At 34.3% G+C, this 27795-nt stretch overlaps 1 protein-coding gene across 1 annotated transcript in view; it reads left to right on the plus strand.

The window, feature by feature from the left end:
- Positions 1–27795, plus strand: part of ZNF804A (zinc finger protein 804A) — a 281801-nt gene that overhangs the window by 198356 nt on the left and 55650 nt on the right. The window contains exon 2 of the mRNA XM_044242498.1: positions 24452–24595. Coding sequence (XP_044098433.1) covers positions 24452–24595 — 144 coding nt within the window. The remainder of the gene's footprint in view (positions 1–24451; positions 24596–27795) is intronic.

Here is a 27795-nt window from a genome sequence, read left to right on the forward strand (position 1 = left end):
CTAATGTTCTTTATGTATTTATTGAAATGATCTTGTGTTTTTTGTTATTTTTTCTATTAATATGTTGTATGACTTTCCTTTAGGATATTAAACCAATCTTGCATTTCTGAGATATATCCCACTTGTTCGTAGTGTCTAATACATCTTAAATGTTACTTGATTCTGTTGGCTTAGTTTGTTGGGGAATTTTGTGTCTTTATTACTAAGTGATTTGGGCCTCTCTTGGATATCTTTGTCTGGTATGAGATCAGAGCAATTTTGGCCTTATGGAATAAGTTGGGAAGTTTTCACTTATGTTCTGGAAGAATGTATGAATAGTTTGTGGTAAATTCTTTCAATGTTTGGTAGAACTCACCAGTGTAACTATTTGAGTCTGGGCTTTCTTTTGTTGGTAGTTTTTAAAGTATTAATTGATCTCTTTATGTGTTTTAGACAAAATCTAAATTTTATATTTGTTGTCTTGAGGGAGTTGTAGCAGTTTATGTTTTGACAGGATATATCCATTTCAGCTAAGTTACCCAATATGTAGGTATATTATTGTTTATAGTATTATTTTGTAAACCTATTTCTGTAAGACCAGTACTGATGTCTCTCTTTCATTCCTGATTCTAATAACTTGATTCTCTTCTCCACTTTTTTGTTAAGTCAAGCTCAAAGTTTACCAAATTTGTTGATTCTTTTCAAGGAACCAACATTTTTGTTTTGGTTTTGTCTGTTTTTTGTGTTCACTAAATTTTGCTCTAATCTTTTCTGCTTCCTCTTTTCTGTCTTGCTTATCAATTTTCTCCCTTGCAACATTTTTATTTTTCCCTTCAGAAAACGTAACTTGATTTGTAATTATTTCATGTCCTTGTAATTATGTACTTATTTTCTTCTTTAATGTCCACCCAAGCCCACAAGATGGTAAGCTTCATTAAGACAAGGACCGTGTGTAACTTTTTTTCCATTGTTCATCCTTCCAACAAGAGGCAAATTCAAAATACTAAGGGACATAAAAAAAGACATCATTGTTCTCTTAACAACAAATTTAATACTAAGCAATATTTATTAACACCTGCCCTGCTTTCAGACCTCTAATGGTCTGGGGCCTGAAGCTCTCATTGCTGCTTGGTAAGCCAGACCTGATAAACAGAAAATATTACTTATGCTTAGCAATTCAATCCCTGTATTCAGTGAAAATGGGGAGAAGTTCTGACACTATTTTTTCTTCTTTATAACTTCTTTATAAGTCATATGTTGTATAGTATATTGCTTTGAAAAAAGCAGTGTTCTTGTTTACATTTCTTACAGATTGACAAGAAGCAAACTTTATTGGGTTTCTCTGCCTCACATTAAAAGGAGAAATTATTACATGTAAATGTTAGGCAATTTTCAGGGATGCTGTTGAGATGGAGAACATCTCATAAGGTAGGCATTTAGTAAATATTTGCTTAATGAGTACATAACTGGGATCTCTCTGTAGACATATGCTCTTAGAAAAATCCTTTTAAATTTTGAGATTTAATATTTTCCTCTTCAAAACATAAGAGATTGAGTCAGATAATATTAGCATCACTTATTCAATTCTTTGTCAAAAAATCCCTTTTAGTATTTTCCCTTCAAATTTAAAAACATAAAACTGTAAAATCACTTTCTATTGAGGAAGACGTATAACGCAATTTAAAAAAAGGATGCATTTGTATAAAAATAAAATAAAACATTAACATATGAACTATTCACTTATTCTTCTTGCAACAATAGTTGGATATACTTGAACTTAAAGTTGGGGAGGTGGTTTACTCCTCTCTGTTACTTCCTTTCCCTCTGAGCCACAATTATTATGATACATTTTCTGTCCATCCACAATAAAAATGAATTAAATCTGAAACCACCTCCCATAAACGATTTTCACATATATATTGAATTATCTTAAGGGCACATTTTCATTAAAAATCTGACTTATAGGAAAAAGTGTTGAGGGAATTATAATACCTACCTACAGGAGTCTAATCAATTTTTCTCCAGTTAAAACTTATGATGGCTCCCCATTGTCTATAGATCAAAGATCTCATATGTTATCATGATGCACAAGCTTTCCTAACTTCAGGCCACGATCTCATCCCAGTTATATTTTCTGAATACTTCTTCACAAACTCTCAGGCAATACCAGACAACTTGTTCCCAAAATAATCCATGAACCTTCAACTCATGTTTTCATCCTTGCTCTTCCTTCTAAAAATGTTCTTCCCCTGGGCTGGGGTGTTTTAATTCTTTAGAGTTCATTTGAGGCCATCTCCTTTTTAGTCTTTCCCTGGTTTTCTTTGCCTACTTGAGGTAAATGAATTACTTGCCTCTCATTTGTGCTATGATGATACTTACAACATGGCATTGTAGCCACCTGCCTGGGTCTGAATAATTTGGATTTCAAGTTTGCATCCTAGTACTTAGTTCTGTACCTAGCACATTGCAAGCTTTTGATTGCATTTTGGTATTCAGTTGGATTGCTTACTTCAGAAACCTAAATTTTTGGTCATGTCTTCAAAGCTGAGACAGGTTTGAATTTAAATACTGTCACTTATTAAATTTTAAAATTAAAAAAAAAAAGCTACATGAGCTCTTTAGGCCTTTTTTCCCTAATCTATAAATTAGGGTTTGTAATACCTATCTTGAGGGTTGTTGTAAGGCATGATCAGAAACACCTAGCTCAGGACGCCTGGGTGGCTCAGGTCATGATCCTGGAGTCCCGGGATCGAGTCCCGCATCAGGCTCCCAGCTCCATGGGGAGTCTGCTTCTCTTTCTGACCTTCTCCTCGCTCATGTTCTCTCTCACTAATAAATAAATAAAATCTTTAAAAAAAAAAAAAAAAAAGAAACACCTAGCTCAGTGCTTAGTACACTGTTGCTGCTCTTTAAAATTATACTGTCTAATAATAGTAAAATGCCTCCTGAGGGAAGAAACTGAGGATAGGCAATGAGTGACAGTACGTCAGAGTCTGTTCTTCACTGATTTCTTACTGAAAACAAGGAGCTTCCTAAGGAGGCCCAGCCACCCAGGCCTGAAATCTGTGTTCACAAACCTGGGGACTTTGGCTTGTGCAGTGTAACAGATACTGGGAATAACTCATGACAGCTAGGATGTAGATTTGGGACCTTAGAGAGAAAAGCAATAAGTAACTTGAATTATACTGAGGTTTACATAATTTAATTCACTGATTATAGATATTAATTCTATGGAACTTTTAAAACACAGTCCTCTAAGATTTGATAAACACATTCTTTATAAATTATTTAAATATGAATATATCATAGATATGTGTTACTAAAATCAGTGTGACTTTTGATTAGAATTGGAAATTTTTTTTTTTACATATAGGTTTTATAATACAGACTTTCATCATCTCTTGTTTGAGCAATTTATTAAGTGTTTTAACAAACCTCCTTATCTCCAGTCTCTTAATTATAATAAATAACCTAAAAAACTGCAAATTCCTTAGTGTAACATACCCTTTGTGATCGTGTTTTGTTTTGTTTTGTTTTACCTTTCTCTCCATCCTTATCTCTTACACATTGCACCTCATACTTTAAACCCAAACAATACCATACTTCCGTTCTCTGACCCCAAAGTTTTTTTTCAAGCCTCTCTAACAATGCACATGGTGTCTTTTCTTGGTAGAAAGTTGTTTTATTTCTTTTCTTTTCTTTTCTTTCTTTTTTTTTTAAATATTTTATTTATTTGTTTGACAGAGAGATCACAAGTAGGCAGAGAGAGGAGGAAGCAGGCTCCCCGCTGAGCAGAGAGCCGGATAAGGATTTTGATCCCAGGACCCTGAGATCATGACCCAAGCTGAAGGGAGAGGCTTTAACCCACTGAGCCACCCAGGCGCCCCTGTTTTCTTATTTCTTTTATTTTCTTGGATAATTACTACTGATTTTCTATAGCTTAGTTCAGTTGTCACCTTCAGAAGGCTCCCTTGACCCCTAAGTGCCCCTAAGAATCCTGTGGAATCTTTACCAGAGCACTTATGTTATTAGGTTGACAACATCTATTTATGTTACTGTTATCTCACTTGCTGTTATGTTCCTCCATTCTAGGAGCTCTCCTTATGCCTGTAAGCCCAGATCTAGCATAATGCTTGGTGAGCAGTAGGTCATCACAGAACTGGGTGGTCATCTCTGTGTCCTGAATAATGTAATTCCCTAGATAAAACATTACCCAATTTAGTTCCCAAATCATAATATGTTCTCTAGATTTAGTTTGACTTATACTGTTTGTTTTGGTCACATCAGGATTGCCAGTTTATTTTCTTTTAAAAACAGTATTCACCTCACATTTTTCATATATTTCTCAGACTTTCTGAATTTTCAGTCTATTATGTCTTAGTATTTAAAAAGAGGAAGTTAAAATCATTTGTGGCACTCAGTGATGTAATAAAAGTTATAATCCTGGGCGCCTGGGTGGCTCAGTGGGTTAAGCCGCTGCCTTCGGCTCAGGTCATGATCTCAGGGTCCTGGGATCGAGTCCCGCCATTGGGCTCTCTGCTCAGCAGGGAGCCTGCTTCCCTCTCTCTCTCTCTCTGCCTGCCTCTCTGTCTACTTGTAATCTCTGTCAAATAAACAAATAAAATCTTTAAAAAAAAAAAAAAGTTATAATCTTAGTAGTGATTTGTTCTTAAAGATGGGGGCATAAGGGCAAATGACAGCAAGTTGCTACAGAACGATTTAATGTTCTAAAAAGTTGTGAAGTAGAAAAATGAAGATGGTTTCAAGAAAAATTTTGTTCTGTACTTTGCATTCAGTACTTAATTTTCTTTGAATGTCATCTCTGCCTTTTTTTTTAAAGGATGCATATGAAATCTCACTGAGCAGATCATATAACACATAAAAGTGCTTATACATTGATGGGGTGCCTCATTCATGTCGTTCTGCCCTTGTCCATACCAGCAAAGGCCTCCCTAGTGGCTTTGGTCATGACTAGCGTCATTACCCTTACTATGATCACCAGGCCAATGGAAGCTTGCCCCAGGAGGAAGAGCAGGAAAAAGCTTGTCATACAGCTCAGTGGGCAGAGGAGCCCTGGCAGCAGACATTTCTGGAGGCAGGGCCTGACAGGTGAGGAAAAGAGCATGTAGGAGCACATATGAGATTCTCCATGGTGGGTATTTGCAGGGAGTCAGGACTATTGAAATAACAGGTAGGAGTTTCAGACAAAGATATGCTTATTTATTATTGCCCTTATGATCCCATTTTTACCTCTAGAGCATAGTAGTTTGGGCAGGCGTGAACGGTGGTGATTTTTTTTTTTTTTTAAGATTTATTATTTATTTATTTATTTGATAGAGAGAGAGGCAGGCAGAGAGAGAGGAGGAAGCAGGCTTCCAGCCAAGCAGAGAGCCCGAGGCGGGGCTCGATCCCAGGACCACAGGAACATGACCTGAGCCCAAGACAGAGGCTTTAACCCACTGAGCCACCCAGGTACCCTGAACGGTGGTGATTTTTGTTATTCCAACTCATGGTCATCTGCTTTCATCATTATAGCACAGCATTGGAGCCAGACTGTCTATATTCTAATCTAGATGTATGACCTTGGGCTAGTCACCATGTGACCTTGGGCAAGTTTCTTTATGGCATTGGACTGCTTATTTAAGCTCTGTGCCCCAGTGCCCTCATGTATAAATTGGCAACAATAACAGGACTAACCACATAAAGCTGTTTTGAGAAATACCTGACATTTCATACATGACGTGCTCTGAAAGGAGCCTAGTTTATAGTGTTAGATGTTCACTGTTACCAGTATTATTATCATTTGTTCTAGCAAAATCTCCAGGAAAGTTTTTCTACTTTGTAAATAGATTTTTTTTTTTTTGAGAAAGTCATGTCACAGGATAGAATATCCTAGAATATGTAAGACATAGAAATCCATATTCTCATTAAATGTTATTTGTAGCACTTGCTATTCTTTCTGTGTATGCCTTATTTGAATGGTTTGCCCTGACATTAGTACATACCCTATAGATAAATTTCTCAAACTGGTAGTCATAAATACTAGCAGCCTATATAGTTTATAAAAACATTAAACAGAGGTATTATCTTCCTTACAGAAAAATTTCAATATTGACTAGGCAGTTTATTACTTGTTCTTAAAATGCATACATACCATATTTCCTAGAAATTGACTATATGGGTAAACATACTTTTCATAGTTTTTTCCCTATATTAGAACACTAGAGTATGAAATTTTATGCAGTGATGTGATGAATCCACTTAGACTAAAGATTACTTTTATGTTTCATGGTCATTTCCTTCCAGTCCTTATAATATTCAGAGCATCAATCATGGAAGTATCACATTATTCTCATTTTGTTATCCAAACTAGTGTTCTCATATTTTTAAAGTATATATGCTTGCTGAATAATTTAAGTAGTATTTTAAAAGACAAAGAAATTTGAAAATCTAACCTAATTTGCGACAACACAAAAGTACAAACACTATAAACAAATCACTATGGACACCTATGCATATATATTTATAATTTCAATAAATGAATTCATTATAATGAATCTGTACATGCCACTAGATAAATGCATCATCATTTTAATAGCTGAATAGTAATTTACTAAATGGATATAATCATCTCTTTAAAATGAATTTTTAGTGACTCATATATAATTTAAAATCTGGATCCCTCTGCTAAGTTACATATTTCCACATTTAAAATATTATTACTGATTTAAAGTATATTTTCTGAAGTAAAATATTAATCTGTATCTAAAATTATCATATTTCTTTATCAAAAGGATACTCATAGCTGACTTACAACTGTTTTACAGAGCAGAGAAGCTAAAAATAAGTTGACTTATGTTTCAAAAGGGACCATACCTAGGATAATTTTGGCAGTACCAAAAGAAAAATCATAGTATCTAGAATTGAATATATACTTTAAAAAGTATAGTAGCATCTAATATCCTGTATAATTAACTCATGATGTCATTGAGTCGTATGTATTCCAACCTAGGATGTTTGATACACAAAAATAATTCTAGAACAAAACATATAAAAAATGAAAACTTTGTGAAAGTTGGAGAATTTTGAGGTTTTTCCATCTTGGAATAATTAACCTTTACCAGTTTTCAACAAAATGTTTAAAAAAATTATCTGATTTGGGTTATTTGTTCAAAGAAAAAAATTAGCATGTGAGGAAGCCTGACCAACCCCTTTGACAGATTTCAGAATCCCAGGGACTCCTATCTGGGTCTGTCTGCACAGCTGCTAAGATGCTCCAGTAAGAATCTTTGTGATGTAAGAATGGACTCTGCATAAATCTATTTAAACCTCTTTGTCTAATCTATGAGTTAAACTAGGTCATATGAAATTAGAAAGAGTGAGTCAAGTTTCAACTATTTTCCCGTTATTCTCTGCATAGATTAGCTTAAAATCAAACTTCGTGTTTCCAAGGCTCAGGAAATAACATACTTAATATTGAATTGAAATTGATATTCTAAATTAGAAACATTATTTCTAATTAAGGTATCAAATTCTGCATTTTTTAAGTCCTCCTATGTCACAGAATATTTATTTCTTTTAGTAAAACAACAGCAACAATAGCAAAACACAAAACCTTTACTGATCCCTCCTATATACCAGGAAATTTAGCAACCAGTTCTCGCCTCTAAATACTCACACAGCACATACCATCTCATAAACCATTGTCTTCCACAGAAATTTATTTCTCCCAGTTACATCTTATTTTGCTTCCTGTTTTTTCAAGTAGCATTCTTAACATTTTGCCTAACAGCTAACAGCTCTCTTTTCTAACCTTCTGTCTATTCCAACATACATCATTACCTATTCTTTTGCTTTACCCTTGAAACACAATCATTTCTTCACCATGTCTCTATCTGAATTTTATTAAAGATTAGGGGAAATTGAGAAGTTTTACCATAATGCTGCAAGTGAAGAATTGAAAATGCAGTATGACTTTTTCCCTTTCACACAGCTTTTTTCCCCATATGTTTTCCTTTTGAAACCTGTCACGTGTAATCATCTTAGTGAAATTCCTGCCCTATCTTATATTGTTTGCTTGCTTTTCCATTTGTCTCTAGATATTTCTTTCCAAGAGCCATAAAGATACACAATATCTCAACTTCCTCAGGTAAAGATTTTCTGACTTCCTCCCTCTGGCCCATTCTAGGAATGCAAAGTAAGGGAGTGGTTTGAGAAGATACTGCGACTTTCACCACAGAGAAACTATCAAAGTATCTTCTCAGTAAATACCATTCTTTTACTGAACAGAATTTCAATGCCATATTTTAAATATTTTCTTACTACACTTTGATTCATATTTAGTTATGGCTAAATTTTATTCATGTTTTAAAATCATAATACTGATTCCATTATCTAATGAATGCCGCTACATTTTGTGTTCTTTAATGGATTTTAACAACTTAAGAGTTATTAGATAAAAGTACATCCTTGATACTGTATGTCAACTATACTTCGATTAAGTTTTTTAAAAAAAATAACTGATTAACTCCTTAACCTTAGTTTAGCTTTATTGTAACATTTGTTTAGGCTTATATAAACATTAGTATTTAGACTGACACCTTCCTAAAATAGACTGGCTGACCAGCAATCATACATTTACATTAAAAGACAAGATTCATTTTACTTTGTACTTTCTGTGTTCGAATTTTTTAAAAACCATTTATATGTTAACAAAAGGTACTTTATGCTTAAACTTTTATTTCTCTTAATATCTGTTTCACATTTACCTTTTTGCTGTATAAATTCTTTTAGGCCACTAGTGATTCCTCCTGATAGAGAACAAAGTCAGGTATACAAAGAGGTTTAGTGGGTAGCTCAGCAAAAGCAACTAAAATTCAGACTCACCATTGCATGGTACAAGATCTCGGGCAATTATCTTTATCCTTATAGTCTTGTTTTCATCATATGTAAAATGGGAATAATAATGTTCGTGTGAGGATTAATATCGTCAGGGCTAAGATAATTCAAGCATAGGGCTCATTTGTGACAATAAATAAATGTTAGTCTTTCCCTTCCTCATTATGTCTTCTCCACCCAAATTTTAGTTTGAAGTTTTTCAAGTTAAAATGCTTCTCTTAGCAAAATATCCCTTTTCTTTTGGATACCTGAAACATATGATTATTTCCAAATGGGCTTTCCCTGCTGTGCTAACAATGAATCAAATGCACAGACTATCACTCCCATTTGGAGTTCAAGACAAAGCAGAATTAACCACAGGGGCAGATCCTGCTGCCACTAATGGGAGGGACAGCAGGTCTCCATATATTGTTCCTCTTATTATGGAAGCCATGGTTGCATTATGAGTTTTGCAAGGCACCTGGGGAGCTCATATGATGTGACACCTACAATGTCATGCTTGCTTTTTTGAGAAAATATTTTCGAAAAATGCATGAAGCTAAGAGTTTTGAGGACTATTATTTTACCTTATTTTGTTCTCAGCAAGACAATTTCATTTTGTAGCCAAGAAATAAAAAAATAAAAAAAGAAAGAAAACAAAAGAAATGTATGACTTTAAGATGTAGTAGAACTAGTCTAATATTAATTAAGAATCTATCTTTTCTTTTATTTGAAATCTGTATTATTCTCCTCTCTCTTTCAGAGTCTCTTATTTCTTCTTCCATGTGATCATCTTTTGGAGTAATATATCTTCTAACAAATATGCAAAATTTCTTAGATAGTCCCAAAATGCAGCATTAGAAAATATACAAATTTATCATCTAAACCAAAAGAATTCATAATATTATCTTGGCCTCCAAGTAGTCCTTACTGAATTTAGTCATGGACCATCCCAGCTCAAGTGGTTAGAGTGAACATGACTAGCTCCTTTTGAAAGAAAATACATTTACTGAATGGGTATGAAAAGTGTCAGTGTACTTTGACTTTTAAAATGTTTATTATGTCTTTTAAATTTTGTTATTATGTAGTAATAAAATAGTAAAATAGTAGTTATCATCTTTTTAATTCATTCTATTAAACTATGTATAAATATCTAACAATAAAAATAAAAAGAACTGCTCTAGAGGACATTATAATTAAATTAAATCTGAGTAACAATCAGAAAATATTAAGTAACTTCTATCTAAGCCCTAGAAAATTTGTCGAAAAGGCTCAAGAATACTTCTACAGATTCAACAGAACAGGAATCCTAGAAATGAGTAGCTAGTATCTTTGCCTTTAAAAGGAAGACAACTCAGAATATGTACCTCCTTACCTCCCAACCACTCACCGTTGTGGAAGAAACTGGCCTCTGTCTCCATCACTCAGCAGGAACTGCTCTCTTCTGTAGCTTTCATTTCATCACTCAGCATCTCCTGTTGTGCTGTCCCTAATCTTCCATACCTTCCTGTTACTTATACTGTGTTGTTGCTCTTTTTATTAAGGATTTTACTTATTTCCACCTGAAAACCATCATCCTAACTACTCTCTTTGCTTCCAGTCTTAGCTTTATCCCTATTTCATTTTCTACCCCGTGATCATATCTGTTTTTTTTTTAAAGATTTTATTTATTTATTTGAGAGAGAGAGAGCTGCGTGGGTAGGCATGCCTGCCAGCAGGCAAAAAGAGGGGCAGAGGCAGAAGGGGAGAGAGCATCTCAAGCAGACCCCTTGCTGAGCACAGACCCCCACACAGGGCTCCATCCCACCACGCTGAGCCCATTCTGTGAGCCAAAATCAAGAGCCTGATGTTCAGCCGACGGAGCCACCCAGGTGCTGCTTCCTCCAACAATGTCTTTTTTTTTTAATGCAGATATGATCAGCTTTCATGCCTGCTTAAAAGTCTTTATGGACTTCCCCATCAGCTTTTATAAACATTCAGACTCCTTAGCATACAGAGCGATATCTTCATAATTCCACCTCAGCCTTGCCTTTCCATAGTTGCCACAGTCCCTTGCCCTACTCCACAGCACATTCCACATTCTCTAGCTACACTATGTGGCTCATGATTTTCCAAAAGTGTAATATTTCATGGTTCTAAATATAATTTACTTTCCTGCAGTATAAAATCTACCGCTCCCTTCTTTCCCCTGCTGACACCTATTGAGTTTTCAGTGAATTAAGCACGATTTTGAAAGATTCTACTGATTCCTTCAACTGGGAGAATTTTGTTTACCATTGTGTGTCCATGATGGTCTTCTTTATGGACTTTTTATAAATTACCACAACATACCCATCTAGATTTATATATAACACACATATATAACACACGTATAACATAATGAACAAAAGTTGTCTTTCTTTTCCATTGCCAGTGTAATGGTGTTAATAGAAAAGAGATAGTTTTATATATGTTAGTGTCTATGAGGGTCCGAATACCTACAGGAACCCCATAAATGATTATTGAATGAATGGATTTATGGGTTTTTAGCTTTTTATTAGTGTTAATTTTAATTCTATGAATGGATTTACGTTTTGTACTTTATGAACATGGTTTTTGCTGATCAAAATGGACAGATATTGGTACCTCCGAGTGCATCATTTCTTCTCACCATTGCAAACTAAATCAGTAAGTCATAACTTCATATAGAATTGACAATTTTGATTTGTATTATTATATTTAAAATCATTCTTCAGAATATTACTGTATGAAATGCATTATATTTTGCACAGATACTTAGCAAGGATTGTAAGCATTAAGCCTCTTAATCTCAATGGGAAAAAAAAAGTGTACATTTTGGGTATTTCAAACATTTTTTCCACCCAAATAAATAGTGTATACCACCAAAAATATGGTTCAAGATTGGAAACAATAAATGATATATACAACCTCCAAAAATATAGTTACAGTTTATTCATTCACTTATAGAGCAAATATTTTTTAAACACTTGTTTGTTGTAGTCACTCTTTTAGGCACGATGGATATGGCAATGAACATAGCAATTAAAAAGATCCTGACTTCGTAGAACTTATAGGTGTGAGATTACAAGTTATATAATATGAAATAGTAAATATGCATATAATATATAAAATATATATATGTGATACATGTATCACAAATATTTTTTTTCCCTTGATGCCCCATCAACAGGTACCATTTTCATGCACACAGTCCTGGTTTCTGATAGCTAGAGCCTGAATTCTTTTCCCGAGAACTTTTACCAGGTGCCAGAGACTGCTCCATTCTTGAGCATGAGAAACCTTAAAATTCCAAGTGTAAATGCCCTCTGGAAATTGCCATCAGCTAATGCATAAGAGGATTTATTGGTTAAATAGTACAGTTTCCTTGATTCATGGCTACAAAAACTCTGAGGTTTGTATTCTGTACTAGTTTCCAGAGTTTCTAGCATGGGCGAGCTTCATTTGCTCCTTTAGTAACCCTTCGAAATATAATCTTTACTGGCTTCCATTCCTTTAGTTTTAACCTAAGGCTTTACATTTCAAGTGGGATTCTTGGAGACAATATGCAGTTAGTCTGTTTTTTTTTTTTTTTTTTTTTTTAATCTACTTTGACAATCTTTGTCTTTTAGTTGCTGTAATTTAAAAGTGATTCTCATTCTCATTAAAAGTGATTATTGATATAGTTGTTATAATAGCTACCATGTTTGTGATTATTTTCAATTTGTTGAATTTATTCTTTGCTTCTCTGCCTGTCTTGCCCTGGTTCTAAATGAACAATTTATGATTCAACTTTATCACCTCTCCTAGAGTATAGATTACACTACTTTTTAATGCTTTTTTATTGGCTGATCTAGGGTTTACAACATAGGTATTTACTAATCTGAGTCCACCTTCATATAATACCGTACCATTTCACATACAATGTAGGTATCTTATATGGGAGTATTCCTAATTCTTCCCCCAGTTCTTTCTGACATTGTTGTGGTTCATTTTACTTATCTGTATGCAATAATCATCCAATTCATTTGTAGTATTATTGTGTTAAATAAAATCAACCTTTGGATCCATTAAGAATATGTAAGTATGTATAGATAAATAAAGATACAGATATACCTTGGTTGATATGCCTTAATTAATTTTTTTCTCCAATATTTTCCTACATAATTTTCTTCCTGAAAAACTTCTTTTAGTATTTCTTACAGTTCATATTTGTTGACAATGAATTTATTTAGTTTTGTTTATCCAAGAAAGTCTAGTTCTGCTTCACTTTTGAGGAATAATTTTTCTAGATATTGAGTTCTAGGTTGATGTGGTTTTTATTTTGTTCTGTTTTTCTTCAAACACTTCAAAATTTTCAAACTACTATTTCACTCTCCTCTCATTTGCATGGTTTCTGATGAAGTCTTTGTTGTAATCATTATCCATGTTTCTCTGTAAGTAAGGCTTTTCCTCTGTATTGAAATCTGAATTTAAGATTTTCTCTGTCTTTAGCTTTTTTGCCGTATAAATATGATAGATATGTCTAGATGATTGTTGCTGTTGTACTGTTATTTATATACTGTATTTATTTATTTATTATTTATTTACTGTATTTATTTATTCTCTGGGTTTCTTAAATTTGTTGTTTGGTGTATATTATTTTTTTTAAGATTATTTATTTATTTATTATTTGACAGACACAGAATACAAGTAAGCAGAGAGGCAGGCAGAGAAAGAGGAGGAAGCAGGCTCCCAGCTGAGCAAGAGCCCGATGTGGGGCTCGATCCCAGGATCTGGGATCATGACCTGAGCCGAAGGCAGGGGCTTTAACCTACTGAGCCACCCAGGTGCCCCAGTTTGGTGTATATTATTAATTGGAAAAATTTTCAGTCCTTATTACTTCAGATGTATTTTCTGCTCCATTGTCTCTCTTCCCCTGGTACTCCAAATACACATATGTTATACTGTCTGATATTATCCTATAGTTCCTAGATGTCCTTCTGTTCTGTTTCCTTCCTTTCTTCATTTCAGTTTGGTAAGATTGTATGGATACATCTTCAAGTTTACTGGTTCTTTTTCTCAGCTGTGTCACGTCTACTGATGAGTCCTTTGAAGGCATTTTTTCATTTTAGTTAAACTATTTTTGATGTCTATCATTTTCATATAATTCTTAAAATTTTTAAATTTTTATTTACATAAGCCATCTATCCTTGCATTTTTGCCTACTTTTTCTATTAGAGACTTTAACACATCAATCAAGTTGCATTAAATTCCCTCTCTGCTAATACCAGCATCTATATAATATCTAAATTCTGAGCCTTGTTCTAGTGCTTATCATTTCTCTTCATAATGTTTCTTTTTCTTACCTTTTAGAATTCTTTGTAATTTTCAGTTGAAAGCTATCAGAAACTAAGGTCTTCTAGTGTCCTTGATTGTGTATAACTTCTTAATCCCCTATGCACATCTCCTCAGAAAGAGTGTGTAATGTACAACTCCTTCAGCTCTAATTCACTGTGATACTGGAACCCTACAGCTGGGTTAGGAAAGTGTGGGGAGAGGGAGCATATTATAACCTTTCAATATTAGTCCTCTGATGTATCTCCATCTCAGGTCTATGACCTATGTGTTTCTCCTGTGATATAGCTCCTTTATCTGTCTCCCAAGCCTTTCTCCATTTTTTGGGGGGGAGGGGGTGGGTAAGAGGGGTTATTAGAATTCCCATTCTATATTTTGGAAGCCATGCCATGACCCTGTCATGACCTGTCAAACCCACAACTTTAATGATACAGGAAGACTATAGGGAAAGTAAATTCCTTTTCCTGGCTAGAAGAGCATCTTCGAATTGCGACATGGAAATACCCTATCCCTTGGAAGTGGATTTTAGTTATAGATAAGGCTCTTGACTTATTTCGTAGTAGTTTTTTTGTTTGTTTGTTTTTGGTTTTTTTTGTTTGTTTGTTTTCCCAACCACCTTCCTGGGACATCTTTCGCAGACTATCCTCATGAGAACATAGTGGAATTCATTAAAAAAAAAAAAAGAAGAAGAAAAAGCCTATAGGAATGTTTGGTGTCCCTCTAACATTTGAGCCACTGGGAGTTTCTGTCTCACACACTAGACCATAGTCAGCACATAGAATTCATTAGCTAACATTTGAGACTTCTTACCAATTTATGGCTCCAGCAATTTCTGACCCAGGGAAGCAGATATTTATCACTACATCTCCAAACATGCTTGTTTCTCCAGATTTTGAAGTGGACTTTTACCCTATGACCTTTGTTCTTTCACAGTTCTGAGAAAAATAATTGATTTTCATTTTTCATAGATAGTTCTTGTTATAAGGACAAGAACAATGATTTCCAAGCTCTGTACGTGCCAGAGCTGAAACCAGAAATCTTTATCTGCTTCCTACTCTCTTCTCACTTTGCTACTCTTTTGCCACTGTTTACTGAGATCGCAAATAAACCGCTTAAACTCCACTCCTTGTCTCACTGTCTTTTTCTCAGTGAACTCAAGCTAAGAAAACCAGTGAGACATTTTACTAGAGAAACTGTTCTGTCTTATCCTAGATTACTGTTACAACTGAGAGAGTAACAAATATGCATTAGATCATTGCATCCCTTTCCAATATCTTACAGAGAAAATGGTTGCTACCTATAAAGTTAAGAGATTTCTTAAGATGAAAAAAAACTACCTTAAATTACTATCACTCATCTACTCTGAAATGCTTATTTATTATTTATAAATTCTATTTATATAGAATTCTATTTATATTCCAACATGGAAATTCTATTTATATGAATAGAATTTGGAATTATTACTATCCATATGATATTTTATCATGTTGGAATTATTACTATCCATATGATATTTTATAAATACGAATTTGTATTCTAGTTCAGCTAGCATTCAGCTTCAGAAAACCTGATATACTTTTTTCTGGTTTGCTTTCAAAATGGGATCTTTATAGTCTTACTTTATGTATGGGGAGAATGCAGAGTAATGTTAAATTTCAGTGAACTATTGAAATATGTTGTCCATCAGATCTTTCCAAACATGAAGAGAAAAGTGTAACCCAATTTTCTGTTGTCTTCTCAAGTTGTACTAAATACTGTGTTAAATTAACCAGATGATCTAACAAATCTTAGTCACAAGCAAGGCTTTCATATAGGACCAATGGATGAAATCAGAAAGAGATGCCTCCAAAGAGGCAAGCCAAGAGAAGTAGACAAGAATGTACTCTGATAGTTAAAGCCTGGGGATCCATTCTTCTTTTACATGAACAGGTTCTGTGCAAGTTATCCAGTAATTGTTATCAGTTAAACAAGAGAAGAGGAATAGATAAGGCCTTTCAAATTAATACTCTTTCTTGAAACTAATTCTGAAAGAAGTTACCAGCTTTGAGAAACAACTTTGTCTAATCTCGTAAACGTGGCCATTAAAGTACATGGCGTCCTTGCTGTTGGGTTATACTTAATTTTGCTCATCACATTGTCCATATGATAGTCAATACACAGTTTTTTGTTTGTTTTTCTTTTGTATTCTGTCTCTGCTTTCACCTTTCATGGTGGTATAGATGCATTTCTTTGGAATCCTTTTAAAAGAAAACCTCACATTTAAGTGCATATATTTTATTATAATTCTATTTAATACATCTGTGACTTTTGATAAAATTGTAACTTTCTGACTCAACCTTTAGTTGTCCCTTCTATAGTCTTCAAAATTATCTTGTTTTCCATTTTTCAGCCTTTGAAATAATTGAACCTGGCCTTAAGAAGAGAATGACATATATTTTGAGACAATATCACAGCCTTTGTCACTCAGAAATGGTTTCCCTCTTGACTAATAGAAAAGATATTTAAATCAGATAAAGGCAAACATCAGTTTTTCTGCATGCCTTCTTTTTGTACTCAGTCTCTCTTTCTTATTAATATAGCTTTCGGACTCCAATACCCAGAGGTGTTCTATAACTGTTTTCCTCCTGAATAAACTTCCTCTTCTTCACATTAAGGGGGAAGATAAAAGAGGAAAAGCCGTAAATAGAATGAAACCCTACTGTGAGTGACAACCTGGATGGACCTGGAAGCTATTAACACTAAGTGAAATAAGATGGAGAAAGACAAATACTCTATGATTTCACTCATATGTGGAATCTAAAACAAATGAACAAATAAAATAAAATAAAACAAAAACAAATTCACAGGTACAGGGAACAGACTAATGATAACCAGAGGAGAAGTGGTTTGGAGTGTACAAAATGAGTGAATGGGTCAACTATATGGTGATGGATGCTAACTAGACTTGTGGTGGTGATTGCTTTGTATTCAGATGTTAAATTATAAAGCTGTACACCTGCAACTTATATAATAAGAATAAGGGAAAGAAGGCAGAGAATAAAAGGTGTTTTTCTTCCACAATGATGATAACAAAATTTATCTTTAAGGAAATAGCATTTTAGCAGAGATCTGCTGGAAGTTAACAACAAATTTGTATACACGTTTGGTGTAAAAACATTCCATGCAGAATAAATAACAAGTCTAAGTATGAAAGTGGGTGTATGGTTGAAGAAGTTTCAGAAACATTAAGTAAATAAGGGTGGGTAAGGCAAAGTGAGAGAGAGAATGCTAGAAGATGATGGCAGATATATAGCCAGGAAAAGGTAAAGTAGGAATTTTATGTAGGTCGCTGTAAGAATGTTTATTCTAATGATGATGAAGGCCTATTGGAGAGTTTTGAACTGAAGAATGATACTGTCTTAAACTATTCTAGGAAATGTAGCTTGTGAGCAAAACATTCATAGGAAACTCCAAAAAAAGGAAAGAAAAGAAAAAAAAAACACATATAATTTTAGCCCAGTTCTTAAAAATCAAGCCTAGGACAAAGGCAGTTGGTTATTTGGGAATTTATTCCAGGAAGCAGAAATGAATGTTCCAGAGAAATAAAACAGGTAATTAAGAAAACTAACATAAGAGTATACTGATTGCCACTATTACCAGTACTGGCACTCTGTCTAGGACCCTCTGTAGAATCTCAGAAATGGGTCTCAGAAACAACTGCCTGATAAATAAAGGAGGAAAGAATTTATACTGGAGCTGTTACCCTCCACAAGTCAAGAGTAGACCTATATTGAAGTAACTCCTTAGCACTTCTGGGCTGTGCCTTTCTTGGTACTGAGTGAGATCCTGCAAACACCCATTTCATGAATCAAAGAAGTCCCTGGACAGGAAAGGAAGATGTCTCAACATAGGCTGGGACAAAATACAGTCATGTGGCACTTGCGAAGTTGCTGGGCCATCTCAGAGTCAATCGCTTAAGTAATGACTAGAACAAAAGACATGGCCTAGAAGATGTGCACTATTTTATGGGAAATGTGAACTGTGGACTGGGTACTTCCAAATGAAGTGTCTTCTGCCTAGATAGTCTTCTGGAAAAGAACAGTTTTGCTATCTCTTTGGTTATTTATTTATTTATTTTTTTAAAATTTCATTTATTTGTCAGAGAGAGAGAAAGAGAGAGAAAGAACAAGCAGGGAGAGCAGCAGGCAGAGGGAGATGCAGACTCCCGCTGAGCAGAGAGAACAACATGGGACTTAATCCCAGGCCCTGGGATCATTCTTAGCTGAAGGCAGACATTTAACCCATGAGCCACTCAGGTGTCCCTCTACGATTTGTTTCTTCATTATAATCAAAATGTATCAAAGACTTGTTTTAGCTTCCTTTTTAAAAAGAACTTATGATGAAATTTATCCTGAATTTACATCACAAGGTTGCTTTTCTTCTTTTCTTTTTTTAATTATGATCAGTTAGCCAATATATAGTATATCATTAGTTTTTGATGTAGTGTTCGAGGATGCTTTTATTCTTGATGAAGTAATAGCAGAGAGACAGATAGAGGGAGAGAGGGAGATTTTTCTGAGCATTTTAAATGTTAATTACATACAAATATTCCTTTTCAGCATTGAAAATAATTATGTATCAACAGTGCCCAATCTATTTATATTTTTGTAATTTTAATGTTTTTTTAAGATTTCATTTATTTATTTGACAGAGAGAGAGAGAAATCACAAGTAGGCAGAGAAAGAAGGGGAAGCGGGCTCCCTGCTGAGCAGAGAGCCCGATGCAGGGCTCCATCCCAGGACACTGAGATCATGACCTGAGCTGAAGGCAGCGGCTTAATCCAGTGAGCCAGCCAGGCGCCCCACGTAATTTTAATTTTTTAAAAGGAGTATTCCTAGCAGAAATATTAGGATGTAATATAGGATCACAGTTCCTATTTAGCAGTGATAATTTATATACAGCATAGCTTGGTATTAGCTCTCCAAGTATTCCCCAAATAACTGGATACTATAAACCTAAGCATGAGCGCAACTGTTTTAAAACTACTATATAGCTCCTGCTGCTAGTTTCTGTTTTGTTTGCTTGCTATATATGTCCAAAAGTGTCTACATATATGTTGAATGTCTGCCAATGTTTGGCTCTGAAAAAAGCATTGGAGATAGAGAAATGAATGTAACAGCTACAAATCCCTGCCCTCACAGAGCTCACATTCCTTGGAGAAGACTACTTGACTGTACCAAGTTATAAATGCCTTTCAGAAGAGGCTGAATATTATTTGACACCAAATGTTATGCTGAAGCCACCATGAAATGTGTCCTTTTGGGAAATAACTTTTCTCCCTTCAAAGTACTATTGGGGGATGCCTGGTGGCTCAGTTGGTCAAGCTGTCTTCAGCTCAGGTCATGATCCCAGCGTCTTGGGATCGAGTCCCACATCTGTCTCCTTGCTCGGCGGGGAACCTGCTTCTCCCTCTGCCTCTGCCTGCCACTCTGTCTGCCTGTGCTCGCTCGCTCACTCTCTCTCCCTCTCTCTTTCTGACAAATAAATAAATAAAATCTTAAAAAAAAAGGTTGGTACATTGGTACTATTGGTACATTGGTACTATTCATTTTTTTTTTTAAAGATTTTGTTTTATTTATTTGAGAGAGAGAGACAGTGAGAGAGAGAATGAGTGAGGAGAAGGTCAGAGAGCGAAGCAGACTCCCCATGAAGCTGGGAGCCTAATGTGGGACTCGATCCCGGGACTCCAGGATCACGCCCTGAGCCGGAGGCAGTCGTCCAACCAACTGCGCCACCCAGACGTCCCGGTACTATTCATTTTTTAATAAATGGTTGATGGAATGGCCCTGGGCCTGTTGATAAACCACTAACTTCATTATTTCAATTTGCCGATCTGCAAAAAGTATTACACTGTGCAATTGTTAAGGTTGCCTATTAAAACACTCTTGACGTTCTAGCTTTGGAATTACATGCTACTTTCCTGAAAGTAAGGATTCAACCTTCATTCTTTTTAGAAATATCTAAAATGGGATGGATTTGGATGACCTGACTAGCTACAAGAAACTAGTTCCTCCATCACATTCAGTGGGACATTATAGAAATTGGGTACTTTCTTGAATACAGTGGGTTTGCCATAAAGAAGGGGGAAATTTGAAGTTGAGTTTACTTCAACCACTGTGCTCTTTTTCATCCCACTCAAATATATTTATTACCTTCTGCAGTGGAATGGTTGTGTTGAATATGTCATTGTGCTTTATAATCTCAACCAGTGCCTCCTTCAGTATCATTCACAATGAAGGAGAAGGGCCATGGGGCATTGAAGCATGTCACCTAATAGAAGCTGATTTTGTCTACATACATTTGAAAAGAATGTATGATCAGTGACAATACCTATGATTCCTTTCCTTATGATGCACCTACAAACAACCAATTCTTCTAGTCTCTAACATTTTCTAGAATACAGCCCTAAATCTTCACTGTAGTTTGTTTCAAATTGAAAGTTCTAATGTAACAAATGTTCCTTACTGTGTAATTTGTTACAAAATTAGCTTCAACTACGCTATATATTTTTAACATCTTAGAAGAAGATGATAGATGATAGATAGATGATAGAATAAACATGTCAAAATATTAGCAACAATTTTAATTAAGTGAAGGTCATATAAGAGTTTATTATTGGGGTACCTGGGTGGCTCATTCAGTTAAATTCTGAATCTTGATTTCAGATCAGGTCATGATCTCAGAGTTGTGAGATTGAGCCCAGCTTGGATTCCAGCTTGAAGTCTACCTGTCCCTCTCTCTTCCCTAGCCCTTTCTCTAAAAAATGAATAAATAAAATCTTTTTCTAGAAAAGATTTATTTATTTATTTGACAGAAAGAGAGAATACAAGAAGGCAGAGCACCAGGCAGAAGGAGAAGGAGAAAGCTCCCCATGGAGCAGGGACTCCAATGCAGAGCATGATCCCAGGATCCTGGGATCATAACCTGAGCCAAGGGCAGATGCTTAATAATTGAGCCACCCAGACACCCCCAAAATCTTTTTTAAAAAGAGTTTATTATAATATTCTTGTAATATTTCTATAATTCCCAATATGTCTTTGGGACACAGACATGGCACAATTTGGGACAAATTGTGAAGTATAATTTAGAAGTTTTTCTGAGAAATAAATAACGCATAACAAAACAAAGAGAGGGAAGACAAAATAAAAGAGACTGAGAAACATATCAGATCACGGGAATGTATGAGCTTTATTTGAAATATACTTTAAAGAAAGCATACAACCTTCGAATTTCAAAAGAAAATAAATCTGCTTTACTTCAGACTATTAGATGATTATAGTTACTTGAACACACTGTATATTCAATGATAGTAAGGAATGATTGTGCTTTCTTCATTTTTTTTTCTTTAGATCTGATATTGGTTTTGTGATGATATGTCTAAAAAGTCCTATTTTAGAGATACATTCTGAAAGATTTACAATTAACATTAGATGCATTTGAGGATTTCCTTTAAAATTATCTGGAGCAGAGGAAAGGGTAAATGGAAGGAGATAGGATAGTTGAAACAAGGTCGGCCCTGAGTTGATTAACTGTTGAATCTGGCTGATGTGTGGGTTATTATACTATTTCTACTATTTTTTTTTTTTAATTTGTCAGAGAGAGAGAGAGCACAAGTAGGCAGAGCTACAGGCAGAGAGAAAGGGAGAAGCAGGCTCCACACTGAGCAAGGAGCCCAATGTGGGACTCGATCCCAGGATCCTGGGATCATGACCTGAGTGGAAGTCAGATGCTTAACCCACTGAGCCACCCAGGAGCCCCACTATTTCTGCTTTTTTTTTTTTTATGTGCTTAAAAATTTGAACATAATAAAATGCTGTGAACAAGATTACTTTGGTTCAAATATGGGCTGCATATTTATTCATTGTACATCCTTGAGCTAATTATTTAACTTTCCTATACTTTGGTACTTTCACCTATAAAATGAGAAAATGTTTATAATACACATCTCTATAAATTTAATCGGGATTAAGTGAGTTAATACATGCACACTCTTAATCAGTGACTGATCCTAAACAAGCACTGAATAAATGCTCACTATTCTTTTTAGATTTGTTTTTCTCTTCAAATCTAGGCTAAGGCTAATATTTTGGAAGAATGCAATTTACCTACAAATTTCAGTTTGCTTTACTCAAAAATTCTCCCATTTTTGTGGAAAGAATATATAAGAAACAATTATTGCTTCTCTGAGGGAATATCAGTCTTAGAAAGAAAAAATAAACCTACACAATAATATTTTGAGAGAGGAAGTAGCTTAACTATAATTATAATTAATGGAGAAAATCACTAGTTTACAAAGAAATTGCTGTTCAAGAATATTATTTTGAGAGCTAATTCAGCTTTGAGCCAAAAACTATTGCCATTATAATGTAACTCATATTGATTGGAATTTTATCTCTCCTTCACACACTTTAGCCATGAAATCATAGTACTTAATTTTTGTTTCATTTTAATTTGCTAATCCACAAAGTATTATTTTAAAGATTTTATAAAAATTCAGTAACGAGTTTAGTTATATATATGCCTCATTTTCATCTTTTTAAACAAGCTTTTTTTTTTAAGATTTTATTTATTTATTTGACAGAGAGAGATTACAAGTAGGCAGAGAGACAGGCAGAAGCAGGCTCTCCGCTGAGCAGAGAGACTGATGCGGAGATTGATCCCAGGACCCTGAGATCATGACCTGAGCCAAAGGCAGAGGCTTAACCCACTGAGCCACCCAGGCACCACTAAACCAACTTTTTTAAAACAACATACTGGAAGAGATCAAAAAGAATAATAGAAACATTTCACATATCTGCTGAGAAATGGTAAATTAAATATTGAATTGATAAATCATGTGTAAATGATTTGAAAGATTTTGTAGCTTACCACTTCATGCAGTTGATAAAACTAATAGAAAAATGGATCATTGTCTTTACAGTGAGAAACTGGATTATGTAATTTTAGATTATTTATCAGTTACTATAATGTATATTATAAGGTATACATTCAAATATGATGAATTTTATGGTATGTAATACGTGCATAAATTTACAGTACAATAAAGTAAGGAAAGTCTTATTCATTAAATTATAATTAGTGAACCACTTTATATTTTGTGGAAGCAATTTAAACATTCAAACTATGAGTCCTTTTTAGCTGCTGTATTTAGAGAGAGGATAATTGCCATTGACATAGAGAGGACTGTGTCATCTCATCTCCATATCCCAGTGCCTGAGAGCCTTAGTTTCTTACAGTAACACATTAGAGGCCTGAATACGTAGTTAATTTGAATTTTAAAGGAATCTAGAATCTGTAAGTTAGAAACATAATATATTCTGTGGTAGCAACTGAAATTCAGTCTTCATATCAGCACTTCAACAAAAGACCTGAACAATGTTTCAATATGTAGAATTTATTTATGTCTAACAACATTAACATTAAAGGAACCATGACACGGAAAGTAAATTTAGATTTAAGAAAACCTAAAAGCCACAAACATTTTGCTATTTTATGTCTTGTAAATGAAAGCTAATGCTAACTGACTACATTTTTCATTTTTTCAGGGGTTTGATTATATAGCTGTCTTTATTTACTATGAGCATGATGAAAGCAATCTGCTTATATACAGTTTAGTCCTTTTCAGTTTAGTTAAATAACTTGCAGAAAAGAATCTCATTTTCTAAAGATATAGAGAGTTCTTAAAAATTCAACTTAAAATGATATGGGTCAAGACGAAAACATTAGTCAAATGAAATCTAGTTGAGATGAATAAATTACTCTCCAGATATTTAAAGAAACTAGCAAACAAAAATACGAAACTTGAATGTTTGTGCATCAATACGGGCTTCTTCATGCAGGACACAGTTTAGATGTTCAGAATTTACAAGTTTATGTTAACTAAGCCATTGCCAGAAATCAGCAGCTGAATCAACATAACTATATGATTTTTGTTTTTTTCTTTGCCAACAGGACTCAGGAACTTGTTTAAGCAAGGCTTCTCTTGCCTTGTTTGGTTAGCTTCTCCATGTTTTTGCTGTTCTTCCTGCCATTTATCTTGGCTTCTTCAGTTAATCTTATTCTCCTCAGCTCATAATTTCTTCTGATTTAGTTTTCTGGAATTTGCTTTATTTTTCTTCATTATATTCTAACTCTAATTATTATGCTAAAATTGACAATTGTCAGAATAAAGTCAACAAAGGGAAGAACTAATTGCTGCCTTCCTTGCAATTTTATTTTTTAGGATTATGCTGAGAAAGAGAACACCATAGCAAAAGCTTTGGAAGATCTGAAGGCCAATTTTTATTGCGAACTCTGTGACAAGCAATACTATAAGCATCAAGAGTTTGACAATCACATTAATTCATATGACCATGCTCACAAACAGGTAAGAAAGAGGTGTCAAAAAAAACCCTGATATTTCTGAACTTTTGTAATAATTTACGTTGTATAAACTATATAAATACAATATTTTTGTTTTGTTATGCAATTTTTATAGATGCCATTTGGGGATGATAATTTAATGATTTAGAGCAAAAAACAGGTTTTTGTTTTGTTTTGTTTTGTTTTTTTAAGCTCTAGAAGTAAAGTCTGATATAAATAACTAACACAAAGAAATACCAGTCAGTTACCTTTTCAGTGACTGGAGGTAACTCAAAAATTATATTCTACAGGTGGTGATCCTCTGTCTTCTAATTTATTAATTTTAAATGTTTTAAGCAACTATTGAAATTAATCAAATGTGAATGAACTTATAATTCTTTACAGAAAACATTTTCCATTTAAACCCCCATAAAAATATGAAAAAAAAAGCTAATTTAATATGGTAAAAATCATCCATAGTTATTGATTAAGTAAGTACTTAATATGTGTATGATATAGTCTACTTTAATATTTTCACTTTGCTATCAATTATAAATCCAAGATTGATTTGTTTCAAAGCTCTGTGTAAAGACAAGTTTACAACAGTGATGTCTGAAGTGAAGTTAATAATACAGATTCCATTTTCTCGTATGTTTTACATTCATCATAGCAAAGTCTTAACGTTGATTAGTTAGCTTGATATGATACAGTATAATAGTTATCACTAACTTATGTTTTCTTAGCCATTACTTACAAATATCATCTATATATCATTTTGGTATTAATAAAAGGTATCTTTTAGCCCATGAATTTGCCCTAACTTTCCATTAACATTAGAGTTATTTGGCATAAGAAAGAATAGAGGAAAATGATTATGCTGAGGTTAATTATGAATCAACCCTATGTATCTTCTTTTCTGTCAATCCTTCCATTCTTTTACACCAACAAAACTGTGCTTGAGGAGGACATGAGAACATGAGCCTTAATTTATATTCATCACTAATTAAGGCATACAGATCTTGATGATTTACCCTTGCCTTTCTTCTTGCAGATCTACTTGCACACTAGGTAAGGGAAAATTTCTGATGGAAATATTGTTCATTTTCTTACATAAAAATACAAAATATAAATATATATACACACATTCATATATCCTATTAAAATCCATCAGACAATAGTATTGATTTAATTTCACAGTTAGTGACATATATTCTATAAAAGGATTCTGGACTGCTTCTCCTGATGTGGTAAATCTGAGAAAGTTGTTTCTCCGATTTTTCCTAAGTACCTTAAAGCACAAGATAGGTTATAACACATATGTTTCATTGTGTAAACTAGGTATTTGGAAATATGTGTGTATGTGTTTTACGACTGTCTTACAGCTATTACTATCATTTGCCAAAGAATGCTTTATTCCACCATAGATTGTCTGGAAGATCAGACTCATAAATCATTATGAGGGCCTTTCCAGTTCCATATTCTTAATAGAGTTAAGATACTACATAGAGTGTTAAATCCAGAGGGTCACTTCCAATAACGGTTGGGGATATCAGGCCCTAGAGATGGATACATTATCTGAATGGTCATGGAGTCTGATAGATAGCAGTCTTAGCTGATTAATTTAGCATGAATCGATGTTCAGCAGCTGAAAATATTTAAGATTTATATCCCTTTCCCATAAGATACTGGTAAATCTTTCAGAGTGTCTTCCAAAAATACAATCCCCCTTTTCTGAGCAGTAGCCTCACCCCTACGACTGTTATCAATATTCCTACTACATGATGTCACACCTTGGCACCATGAAGTAGAGAGGGATGAAATTTGAAGAAGGATAATTCAGATTTTATTTTCTCCTGAGATATTATAGTTGAGATACAAAAAGAAAAAAAAAAATCTGTCTTTAGTCTGACTGTGGTTGGACCAAATACTTAAAAATGTAATCCTGAGTTGTGGCTAAGTACATGGAAAAGTTGAGAAAGTTGGTTTGCAAGAACAAACGAACAAACAATGCACAAAGAATGAGATACAAGTGGCCATGTGATAAGTGAAGAAAAGTGAGCATGGATATAGCGATTCTGATTTCAAACGGCTTTCGGATAAAAGTAGTCCCCCCCCCACCGCTAATTTGTAGATTCTGAAAGATATTTCATCTTGCTACTAATAAATGAACTCAAAGGAAAAGCAAAACAAAACCCTAGCTTAGTACTTATTACTTGCAACTAAACCAAATCCCTTTTCCTAAAATATTAACTTATCTACAGAGAATCGTTTTGGTTTCCAACAGAAAAAACTCCGCGAGAAACAAGTATAATCAATGTCCATATTACCAGCACTGAACTTTCAGGTAGGAAAACCCACTTGTGATTTGGATACTTCTTGAATGGAATTAGAAAAAAGCAAAGAGGCCACACATCTGACATATTCATTTGCTGCACATATTCATTCGCTACATATATACACATATATCCAAGGGCCACCAGATTCAGGGAGAAAGAGAGGAGGAGTTATTCATGGAATGAGTCCTAACCCTACCACTTACCTGACTTGGGTAAAATACACAAGGCTCAATTAACTCAAATATTCATTGTTAGGGAGAATAAATGAGAGAATGCACATGACCACACTTAGCAGAGTACTTGAAAAATAGTAAAAGCTCAATATTTAATTAATTTTGTTATCACTACTTGCTAAAATTTCTTTTCTCCTAGAATGTTTGGGACACTGACAGTTTGCCTTTGAGACTGCTTTTATTTAGGCTTCCAATAAAGATCTATTTTTGCTTCAAAAAGGCTAATAAAGTCTAAAACGTATCCAAGTAATCGTGACCTAAGCGCAGTGTGCCTGCCTTATGTATCTTTGCAAATCTGTTATGACAGACTCTGTGTTGCATTTGAACTCGAAGCTTCAAAGAAAAATCTATTTCTCTCATCCACATGTACTTTGGGTAACTTCAAAATCTCTCTCAAGCTCTCATCGCCAAGACTTGCTAACAGAGAATTAGAAAAAGGAAGAGGCATGGGTGTACAGAGGTGATCACAATAGTTCACAATTCGGGGTTCATTTTTAGAATATTTTCTCTTTAACTTTGAAACTTGAAAGCCATTGGATTGTGACCTTTTAATGGCAAGGACCATTCCCTTTTTGTCTTCATTCCTCACAACATCTAATGCAGCATCTTGTACAGGTAGACACCCAATAGGGGCTTCCTATATGAATATAAAAGGG

Source organism: Neovison vison, chromosome 3 (assembly GCF_020171115.1).
Source record: "Neovison vison isolate M4711 chromosome 3, ASM_NN_V1, whole genome shotgun sequence".
Classification (NCBI taxonomy): Eukaryota; Metazoa; Chordata; class Mammalia; order Carnivora; family Mustelidae; genus Neogale; species Neogale vison.